General features: G+C 38.8%; 1 protein-coding gene across 2 annotated transcripts in view; it reads left to right on the top strand.

Annotated features, from left to right (window-relative positions):
* The first annotated feature begins 365 nt into the window (after positions 1–365).
* Positions 366–12,247, top strand: part of LOC131248013 (protein PAT1 homolog 1-like) — a 45,283-nt gene continuing 33,401 nt past the window's right edge. Inside the window, exons 1-3 of one of the 2 annotated variants that reach the window (XM_058248057.1) lie at positions 366–780; positions 9,028–9,185; positions 11,253–11,298. In XM_058248057.1, the coding sequence (XP_058104040.1) occupies positions 9,145–9,185; positions 11,253–11,298 (87 nt within the window). In that variant the 5' untranslated portion in view covers positions 366–780; positions 9,028–9,144. The remainder of the gene's footprint in view (positions 781–9,027; positions 9,186–11,252; positions 11,299–12,247) is intronic. The other variant, XM_058248048.1, reaches the window with a different exon arrangement.

The following is a 12,247-nucleotide window of genomic DNA, read 5'->3' as shown; positions in this document are numbered from 1 at the left end:
GGCAGTACTGAGGTCACCGAGCAATCCGCGTGTTCGTCATTCCTTTCCCTCTGTCGTGCACCGGCTCTACGTGAGCTTTCAACATGGCCATTCCTAGAAACGTGTCACATGCGTGGAATATGCAAACAGTAGAAAAAGGTGGGCCACTCCATGATGATCACCTGGTATGAAAAATCATGCCGGTACACTCGTCGAGAGCGGGACGGACATAACGTCAAAACCATTGGACAGCTGACGTTACAGCTCAGAGTATTGGTGAGGCCCAATCAATAATTTGGTCGGTCTGATTTTCATAACAGGTCATCATCATGTTGGGGCCCACGTTTTACGCGAATAAGATATGCTGAAACGTGGCAGCTTGGCGGAAAAGAAATGGCTGTATGTGAAAGTTAACAACAGTTGCTGTACATGATCGTTTCTCAGATATATTCCTCCTCATCTTAGGGCTCTCTTCTGCATCAATCTCGGAGAGATCCAAAGTCTCTCTCTCTCACGCGCGCGCGCGCTCTCTCTCACACCCACCTCATCTTCTCCTTATTATCATGAGAAGAAAGAAATACCCCAGAATCGCACCAAAATTACGGTTTTACTTCTTTCCGCTCTCTCGTTCTCTCTATATAGGGTAGGTTTCAGATTTTCAGGTTCCAGATTCTTAGGGTTTTAGCGGATAAAGAGACGGAAGAGCGGGAGAGAGAGAGATGGAAGGATTTGACGGTGGGGATGGGATTGATGGGAACCCTAACCCTAACAATTTCCGGGAATTCGGCGACGGGTCCTCAGGTTTGCTCAGATTCTCTTTTCTTGATCTTTGCATCGTTTTGTTGGGAAATTTTGCTCGAATTCTGATGAAATTTGGAAAATTTCCGATTTCTAGATCTGGGTTTTAGGCGGATGTGGCTTGGGTTCGTTTGGATTTTTTTATTTTTTATTTTTAAATTATAAATTTTTTACTATTTGATTGGGAATTCTGTAGATTACATTTTGGTGGGATTTTAGGGTCTGATAATATGAATCTAAAAAGTGGAAACTGTTGATCTTTTGTCCGACCATTTCTTGACTGAAGAAAATCTGTGGTAATGGATTTTCGGTTCTGTTTGGAATTTTAGTGTTTGCTTGAGGTAAAGGGAGAGTAGAATATTAGAATTCTGTTATCTGATTGCATTACCGTTGTTCTAAACCTGTGTATTATTTGAGAAATTCTGTGAGAACAGGTTTTTAATTTTGTTTCGGACTCAAGTATTTGGTCGATATAACCGTATAATGTCTTCATCCTTTGGAATATAGATGAGATCGGAGACCATTGGGTAAACATGCAACAACTTTTTTAAGAGCAAAGCCTATATTCCTGTTAGCCTCATCCAGTCACTGCGTTCTTAAGTTAAGACTATATAAATCCAGTTGTTTATTGTGTTGTCTAGCTCTTGTTTGCTTGTCGTAGAAAGTTTCTGTTAGATTGCCAAAAATGGGGACTCGGTCTATGTACAATAAGATGAGGGAACCAAAAATCTTTCTCAGACAAGGAAGGTCGAATTTGAAATTACATTTGTCTGCTATATGATCGCATTCTTTTGATAGATGATCGGGAGCTTGATGCTGTAAACCATTTATTAGTTAGACAAATTCTGTGTGAACTGAAGATTGAGATTTTGGGGTTGGGAGTCTGATGTTGATTGAGAAATGAATTGCAAATTTGGTTGTCAGTTTCATTGATTAGGGCTGATTAGACACGAGAAAGCAAGTGGCATGGAAGCTTTTTGGCTTTTTTATGCCGTGCGATGAAGCAATTCAGTTAATTCACCATGTTTGGACATCCATGACGGGTCCTGATGTTTGATTGCGATATGTATTGTGGTTAAATAGCATTTGGAATTCTGTGTCAACATCATGTTTGGGGTTTTGTGTTGCAGGCTTGCGCCTTATATTGTGTTGCAGGCTTATGCCTTATATTGTGTTGAATTGATGTCAAGGTATTCAATAACAGTAATGATGGCTGTAATGGCCACCATCATTACTGTTACGATATGGGCACTAATGGCCTTTATGGCCATTTAAAAAGGAAAAAAAAAAAAAACTGTATCGACCCCATAAAGGGTCATTACGGATGGGCCATTTTTTCTATAATGGTCGTTACGGCCCTATAACGCATAATGGTTCCCACCGTTATGTAATGGCAGTTACGTAACCGTTTGTGAATGTCTCGATCGATGTAGTTATGCCCAAATGACTATTGCAACCATCTTAGTTTGATTATAAATAAATTAAATGGAAATTGAGGTGGGATTATGTTTGATTCACTTTTTGAACATGATTGATGCGACCTATCAAGATTATTTTTTGTTTGAATTCTTCTATTTAGCACAGCCAGCAGGTGCTTGAGCTTCTATACCAATGGTTGTTTTTTGGATTCTTGCTTGCTAGGCTGAAAGTTGGAGGTTTGTACTAGTGTTTCGAATAGCGCTGTAGCGTAGCTGCAAGCATACAACGCTGCATAGCATATGTAAATAGTGTAAATCCCCATATATATATATATTAGTTTTCTTTACCGGTAAGTTCAATTTTTATGTAAAATAGTGGTGACCCATTCTTATCTTAAATGATGCTAAACTCACACTTCAATATAACTTAAAACAAAAGGCTTTTGAAAGAGGGTTTTCGAAAACCCCTCTTTTGAAACCCTAAGTTGACGCAAGCACCCCTCCACCCCAAATACTCTCTTCCATACTCTCAATCCACAAAGCCATTGAAGGAGAGATTTTGGCCGATCAATCAACCCTCAAAGAAGGTCCATTTACTGCATTTTAAAGATCATTGGAGCTCAAACGAAGGAGAAAAGCAACTTCCCCCTTTTCACATCTATGCGGCTACGAAGCTCAAATTTTTTTTTTTTTGTTGTTTATTTTCCACCTCCACATGATGCGATCAACAGAAAGAGGATCCATATTGATGCTATGCAGTCTTTGAAGAAGCTCGACATATTCGGAGGCCTCCCGGTCCTGCAAATGTCTTCTACAGACCACATTCCAGATATCATTCCGCTAGAAACAACAACACATGTTAATCATGATTTCTTTGCTTGGGGCTAGCTGGAAGATGTTTGGAAATGCTTCTTTCAGAGGAACATCGCCCAACCAGGTGTCTTCCCAGAATCGAACACGATCCCCTTCCCTGGAGTAAAAATAACCCCCTTAAGCACCTGATTTTGCATTGACAAAATTCCCCTCCAAATTGCAGAGGCCCTATATGTAGTAGAGGGCTTGGACCACCAGCCCCTTATGGAACTACCGTACTTATATTTGATCATCTGATTCCATAAGCTGTCATTTTCAGTCCCAATTCTCCAGATCCACTTTCCCAGGAGAGCACTATTCATCACCTTGAGATCCTTTATACTACCACCCCTTCTTTAAAGCTGCGACACACCTGTTTCCACTTGACAAGATGGAATTTTCTTGTGTCTGTCTTGCCGTTCCAAAAGAACTCCCTCCTCAGCTTATCGATCATCTTCAGAATGCTAACCGGGCATCTGAAAAGGGACATGAGGTGCACAGACAGATTTGAAAGGGCCGCTTTTATGAGGGTAAGTCGACCGCCTCTCGAGAGATATCGACATTTCCATTTGGTGAGATAGGATTCGACTCGATTAATCACCTTATCCCACGCAGCTTTTGGGGGCACCCCAATACATAATGGAAGACCAACAAAGGAAGAAGGGAACGTGGCCGTTGCACAGCCCATCTTCTGAGCGTTTTCCGATACCTCCCTGTACTCCATGTTGATGCCGAATAATTTTGACTTGGCCAGATTCACTTTCAGACCCGACACTACCTCGAAACAGCGGATAGCGGAATGCAGATTATCCACCAGTGCTAGATTTGCCTTGCAGAAAATGAGTGTGTTGTCCACATATTGTATTTGAGAGATTGAATTGGGCATTCCTTTCATGCTGACTCCACTAAAGAGACTTTCCACTTCACCTTTTTGCAACATTCTGGAAAGGGCCTCACCAATAATGAGGGTAGAGAGGGGGACAACGGGTCACCCTGAATAGGCCACGAGAGCTTTTAAAGAACCCTTTGGGGGATTCGTTAAAAAGAATGGAAAAGTGAGCTGAACTGATACATTCCCCCATCCATTGTCTCCATTTTGTACCGAAGCCCATCCTCCTAAGCATGTACCGCAGAAAATCCCAGTCGAGGTGGTCGTAGGCCTTCTCAATATCTAACTTGCAGGTTAAAACTTTGAAGCTGGATTTGTGAGCGGAGTCCAGACATTCATTTGCAATGAGGGTACAATCCACAATCTGCCTTCCTGGTATGAACGCGCTCTGAAAGATGCCCCCAGCCCCTTAGACAGTCTGCCTCTATCATGAAATTCCATAAAAAACGCCATCAGATCTTCCTTAGTGACGTTCCAGTAGATTTGAAAGACATAGATGGGGAACCCATCTGGGCCCGGGGCCTCATCCCCACCGAGCAAGGCCACAACCCTCCACACTTCCTCCACGCTGAAAGGTGATTCTAGACTGTTGGACTCGTCTATTGATAGACTCGGCATTTGAAGATTGTCCAACCTTGGTTTGCCCCAACTCTCACCTTGGAACTGAGCTTTGAAATGGCGGATCACCTCTTTAGCAATTTGCACCGTCTTCAATCTGACTGCCATCAACCACAATACTATTAATTCTATTCCTCTTGGCGTTCATACTGGCAAAAGCCCGGAAATATTTTGTATTGCTATCCCCCTCCTTAATCCATCTGACCCGGGATTTTTGTTTCCATTCCACTTCATTCTCAAGAGCTTTGGTAGATAGGGCCTGAATAATCTTGATGCGTTTGGATCACTTAAAATAACTTACTAATTCCCATCATACCTAGTATATTGTTTTGATCATACTCTAGCTTGAGCTTATCTTTGAACTTGAGAATGTAGATTGCAGAGGGACTTCATAGTCCTAGGAAGTGTTTTAAATAGCTACGCTAAAATAACTAAGTCCCATCATACCTAGTATATTGTTTTGATCATACTCTAGCTTGAGCTTATCCTTGAACTTGAGAATGTAGATTGCAAAGGTACTTCATAGTCCTAGGCAGCGTTTTAAATAGCTATGCTATGTAGCGTGTAGTTTACACTATGTAGTGTAGTTTAGCCTTAACGCTATGTAACGCTGCATGATTAATTTGCATACGTTACACACTGCATGCATAGACAACGCTATACGCAATGTAGCTCGCATTACAAATTATTTTTCACTACAACATTAATTGAAATGTTTTCAATAATTTATTACATTTTTCTATTTTGAATAAAAATTAGTTAATCTTTTCAATGCTATTAGTAAAATAATATAAGTAATAATATTAACCCAGTTTCGTCGCTCTTTCTTTACCTTTATAGTTAATCATTGCCCTTTTCTATTACATAGGCTGCGTTTGGTTGCACTAAAAATCTTGAAATTTTGTTAAATTTCATTATTAATCAGTTTAAGTTGGTGTAGAATATTATCAAATTGGTGCAACCAAATGCAACTTGGATTAAAAATCTAGAAGTAGATTGTAGCTTATGCTACATGCTATGTAGCTTACGTCTCATGTTTTAGAGGGGTGAACGCCACGTTACATGCTATTTTCTATTTAAAACACTGGTGATCACCCAAGGAACAAGGCTTGGGAAAAGTTGTTGTTTCATCCAAACATTAGCATCTTTTATAATTTTGGTTCCTTCACGATTTATGTTTTGATATCTATTTTAATTTATACATGGTAAAATTATACATACAAAGGTATACAATCAAATTCAAGAATTCAAGGATTGAAGAACGATGCATTAATTTGTTATCTTTCAAAAAAAGAAGAGCAATGCAAGGTCACACATCAATTAGATGGGCCCATTGGACCCCACAAGATGACTGATCAAAGATTAGGCCATCAGATGGTAGATCTGTCCCATCAATTCCTAAATAAATATATGGCAAATTCAACTGTTGGATTGAGGATATGGTCCATTCAACCATCCATATTGAAGATTGGGTCGTTCAATTGTCCAGATTGATTATCTGGACTTCTTTTTATCAGATTGATCTGATGGAAGTTGGGGCCACATCAGAGGTCCATTTTGTGGGGCCTTAAACTCATGGGATCTAGTATTTCATTACTTCTCAGAGTTACGAGTTAATCTATAACTTGTTGAACAAGTTTCCCTATTCCGTGGTCTATAATTAAAGATCTTGTTCATCCAACTATTCATATTGAAGATCTGGTCCATCCAACTGTCTAGATTTAGTAGCTGGGCCACTTTCTGTTGTGATGAATCTGATGGAAGATCGGGATGGCATCAAGGGTCCAGATCAGAAATTTGGACTGAGTGGTTGGATTGGACTGTGGGACCACCGGTTCCATGTGGTATTATATAATTATTTATTCGAGTTAGAGTTGGTCAATGATTTGTTGAACAAGTTTTCCTGTTAGTATTTTGTGACTTATGTTTGGCTACTTTTCTAGTATCAAAGTATGCTAGAATGACATGAGATTGGTCTTGTTTGAAAGTCTATTTGGTTAGCTCTCAAATGAGAGCCAAAGATTATGTCAGGACTTCACCAAAAACTTAAGAATCGACCTATTTACTCTGTTGGTTCATCTGTTGGACATAGTCAAATCTTCATTCATCACCCATGCCTTTTTATGTCTCAGCTCCTCTCAATGTTGTCCATTTCCGCTTTTATGTATTTATTTAGTTCATGATATCTTGAAGCTTCAAACCGGATTCGAAAGATGCTGCCACTTCCATCATAAGAAAGGAAGATGTACTTTAACAAGATTGAACAGAAGCACACTCTCATATAGAAATCTAGACATTGAAAGACATACATTTTCTCTATTCTACTTCAAAATTTGATTTGGGGTGGATTACTGTCCTCTTCCTCCATTTCCTTAGAAAATCATTCATTAACTCTTTTCTTTTACCCCCACGCTGTTCTTCATTTCCCCCTTCACCGATATCATTCATGATTGGAACCTATTCAATCTCAATACATGATGTCTTTCTTCCCCCTCACTGATATCATGTATGATTGGAGCGGCTCCTAGTTAGAAGGATCTTGCAAGTACCAAACCTGGACTCAAAAGAATGGCTAAAAGGATGATATCATGTATGATTGGAGCGACTCCTAGTTAGTAGGATCTTGCAAGTACCAAACCCAGACTCAAAAGAATGGCTAAAAGAACGATATCATGTCTGATTGGAGTGACTCCTAGTTGGAAGGATCTTGCAAGTACCAAACCCAGACTCAAAAGAATGGCTAAAAATTTAAAACACAAAAAAGAGAAAGTTTTAAGGGGTTTTAATAAAAAAGGAAAAAAGAAAACTTGCAACTCAAATAAAGATAAACAAAAAGATTTGCAAAATTTTATATATGCTTTTGTGCCTTTTTGACGTGGAAGCGGATGTAAAGAAACGCCGTCGGAAACCAATTAAATATGAGAAAGGTACAGGGATTTATTCTCTGTAGGTTTTTGGGAAATAAAAAACCTCTAGTCCTCTGTCTTTTTTCTCTCTCAAACAGCGTAGAAGTGAAAACTAAAGCCATAGTTTAATAGAGGTGGGCCCTAAATGTGTTTTAGAAAGCAAAAGGAAAAAAAAAAGAATCTAAAAGTCAAATTTTAGTGATTTTCGGATGCCTTATTTATGCATGAATTCATCTGGTTTGTAGCGACCCTAATTAATTGGGATAAGGCTTACATGATGACGATGACGAATCATATGATTTGTATGGATTCATATGATCCAAGTACGATTCGTGCTGATTTGCGATTCAGATCATGTACAGGACAATACGATTTGGATCCTCCAATTCAAATTTGTAAATATTATGATAACATGACACTTTTTGTGACATCTTTGAGGAGCTTGATCTATAAATTGGTCGGTAATTTCAGATTTTTGCACAACAACTGAAATGTACTCGTTAAAAAAGAAAGAAAGAAAAAAAGAAGAAAAGAAAACAGATTCTAGCTCCTCAACTTGTTTCAGCAGGAGGACCGTTCTAACTTTTAAGCTTCCTGACATTACAGTTCGATTTGTAAAAGCAAAAAGGGATGGCCTTTTGGAGCATTTAGGAGGTGATGAAAGAAACCCTGATTTATCTCTCCTTTGTAAAATGGATAAATGAGTTATATAGAGGGTAGGGATGTGATTTTGCCTCAGGTTGCAGGGAGTCTCCTAGGCATTAATGAAATGCCAAGGTGACTGGTCAAACTGTTGGACTGTTGCCAAAACTTGGGTATGCCTAGTAAAATTCCATGTAATTTTAGCCTACGTGATAGATGTAGGTTCAGACGTCTGCATGAATTATCTTAACTACTATGTACGTTGATGTCCTTCGCATTAGGTAAATGCACACAGAACTACCTTTGCAGTGTATTCTTTTACATATTTGATCTAGGAAGAGATTTTTTACACCCAAGAATGATGCTTTAATTTGACCTGCATGAATTAATTGTGTTGAACTTACCCTGATGCTTGATAATTCAATTCTTCTATTTAGCATGGCAAGCAATTGCTTGACCCTGCATGCTAATCATCGATTTTTCTGACTTTATTTTGCTATTAAAAAAAAAAAAACCCACTATATATAGAAATGAATATGGAGTTCTTTATGTCTCCATATTATCTCTTGTAATGCTGTTTATTTGCTTTTTGTGGTTGTTTTGTTAGGAGTTAAGTGTGAACATTGATTCATTTTTTTCTCCGAAATTTCAATGGAAGTTTGCTTATAGTTCTGATTTTAGAGTGCAGCATGAACAATGCTTCATTTTCGACTCTGAAATTTCAATGAAAGTTTGCTTATAATTCTGATTTTAGAGTGTCGTCTGTCCCTCCACTGATTTTATATTTACTTCTGTTTTATTCTTGTTCCTTACATTCCTATTGCATTACTATTTACCTTCTTTTGGTAAATAGATGTATACATAAAATATGGAAGACCGTTGCCCTGTATTGCAGTTTTTAACTTTCGTTTTCATTGTCATTCAGATAATACTCGCTTTGACGCATCACAATATGCATTCTTTGGTAAGGATGTTTTGGAGGAAGTTGAGCTGGGGGGATTGGAAGATGATCAAGATGATGCTGCATTAGTTGGCTTTGAAGATGATGAGTATCGGTTTTCTTCCCTCGGGGATAGAGAAGAGGTGAGCTTTGAAGTTGCATAAAATTATTGCATTTTCATGGTATTTGTTATCTAAAGGATTATGACATGTTCATTGGTCGATATTGTAAGGGAAAATTGTAAACACCACCCCTTGCTTCAAAATTGTAAACACCTTTTTTGAAGATTAAAAGTAATTTTTCTATAAGGAAACCAAAACAAAAACAACCACTGACACTTTCAGGGAAAAAAAAACACTGACTGGAGGTGCCTACCAAGAGGCCCAAAAGAAAACAAAAACAACAGCAAGCTGGCACTAAACAAAGACCGCGGAAGAAAGACGACAAACAAAACAGCCGTGGCATGGACTGACAAAAAAAAGAAGAACAATCAACCAGATCTTTTGATCTTCCACTAGAAAATCAGCTCTAAGGTCCTCTGCTTTTGGTAGAAAATGTGTTACATCGTTGGCTTCATGTGGCATACTTCTAAACTCCACCGGCCGATGCTACATGATTTACAAGCCTTATCCACAAGATTAACAACTCTCCAAGGGCAGACGCCAGAGTGAACCCTACCAATCTGTGGGGTCACCTTCTAGGAACACTAGGAAACAGATTGAATTTTGGGGATCTTGATCGCTTGGAGTAAAAGCTGAGCCTCAAGCAAAATGGGAGCGAGGAATGCTAATGGGCCAGAAAACTCAATGAATGGGAGTATTTCCACCCAGTGTTCTAATTATCTTTGATATTATCGAAATATCTCCGATATTATCTTTATCTCTAGTTCAACGATGCCAATAGCACTGGTAGCGATACCGATAACGCTGGTAGTATCAGAAATTTCAGGTATTAGCAATGTATTGCTAAGTATCGCCAGTGTATTAATATCGCTAATGTAATTACCAATATTTTTAACTATGTAAATTCTAGGTGTCACTTGTATTGCCAATGCAGCAATATCGCCAATGTATCGCCGGTATTTTCAACTATGTAAATTCATATAATACTTGTATCATAAGTGTATCGACGATATTTCAATAATATCGCCAATGTATTGATATCATCAAAATTTTGTTTATTAGAAAAAAATTTATTTCATTTTTTTTATTTTTCATGGGCACATGGTTGTATGTGGTGTTCAATTTGTCATTGATAATATTGGTAATATCTCGATATTGTTGATATCGCAACATGCGTGATATTGAGACCACAATCTTTTGTTTCCTTTCCAATTGTTGATGATTTCTTGGTGAAATATCATGTGTTGTTGATATTTTGCAATATCGATGGATGTTTGGATGGAAGGTCGGATGGTTAAATTGGCTGGATGGGATGGTTGGACCGATTTCTTACAACAACACATGCTTTTAAGGCCCCATTAAATGGAAACTTGTTATATATGCATTCTTTTTGCATATTTATTTATTTATTTTTTAAATTTCTAAATATGCAAATATATGTACATTTTAACATCTCTTGAAGTTTCGCTGAAAATTCCACCGTTTTCCCTATGTTTCCCCACATTTCCAGTTATCATCAATATTATCGGCGATATCGATATTGTTTCCGTATCCTTGGCTAGCAAAACTTGTAGCAATATTGATACTTTGAACACTGCTTCCACCAAAATCCGTCAGTGCCAACCCCAGGTTATTGAAATAGCACTCATCAAAGTTGACTTCAACAAGAAGAGAGGGAGGGGGCTTCCAAATAGCAGCAATCTTAGGACTTGAAGATTCCAAAGGGCCTCCTCCTAATTCGATTCCATAGCATGGGAAGGAATGCACCTGATGTTTGCATCCCTTCTCAATCAGAAGGCTGACAATCTGAAAATATGCTTGACAATGGAGCACCTGGAAGCAGATCACCCTTAAGAAATGCGAGAGTTCGATTCCACCCAAGTAACCTATAATGTCACATGACCAATCAATTTCCCAAGCATAGAACCAACTGGGCTCCACGCAGATGCCGACCGCCCAATGATGTTCCTCAAAACTGATTGGGATGACCAAACTCAATCCAAACTTAGAAATCACATCCATCCAAATGGCTTTGGCCACTTGATTATGAAGAAACAAATGATTCACTGACTCTTCCTTGTGTTGCAGAATGCATCTGTATGGAAGCTGCACCTCTCGCTTCTTACAGACAATTGTAAATACCTCCCCTCTTGTTTGGATTATTGTAGGTATCTCCCCTCTGTTTGACAGATTCGTTGCAGATTTCACCACACCATCTATTAACACTGTTATCTTTGACCAATTGACCATTTTACCCCTATCTCACACTCGATCAGTTGTAGATTCGTGGGCCTACCTGAGTGCATATATGTCATCCAACCCATTCAGCAGGGTCACTCCATAAAAATGGAACGTGCTGAAAATCAGGTTGATCCAATCATCAGGTGGCCCACCAAATGAATTTCGAGGTTTTTGGGTTTCTCCATTGTTTTCTAGGCTGTGGCCCATTTGATGATTGGATTGGCCTAATCCTTTTGGCCCAGATATTATGGAGGGACCATGACGGACGGGTTGGATGCCATTCATACAGAACAGTGGGCCCCAAGCACAAGCAAAAATGAACTCCTCTTATGAGGGTATTTTCGTCATTTGGTACACTTCTCTAACGTAGGGAAGGTACTTGCAATAATCCAAACCAGAGGCGTTTACAACTATCACATTTGTAATCTAATGATTGTAACCTGTTTGATGATATAATTTAACTTGGAGATTGTTTATTTTCAGTATTATGTCAATTGTGTATCTTATGGCTTTCAGTCATTTGTTTTTTTTTTTTTTATTGGTCATTGCGCTTCATCCTAAAGACCAAACTCCACTTTGTAGCACTTGCTACCATCTGGTCCCTGCCTGGGTGCAGGAAAAGGGATGATGTCAGGTGGGCAGCCAACTACCATACTTTTAAGAATAAGCCGACTTGGCTTAAGAATATGTGCTGCCACAAGGTCCTCAACTCCTTGCAACTATGGACTCCTAATATTGTTGTGTTTATATGGAGTGTGGAGTTTTGTACGAAATTGGCTCTTGTCATCATAGTTGTCAAAATCCTATGATTTATAATTGGTTGAATGTTAGGCAAAATAGTG

Source organism: Magnolia sinica, chromosome 1, assembly GCF_029962835.1.
Source record: "Magnolia sinica isolate HGM2019 chromosome 1, MsV1, whole genome shotgun sequence".
Lineage (NCBI taxonomy): Eukaryota > Viridiplantae > Streptophyta > Magnoliopsida > Magnoliales > Magnoliaceae > Magnolia > Magnolia sinica.
This window is presented reverse-complemented; position numbering and strand designations above follow the sequence as displayed.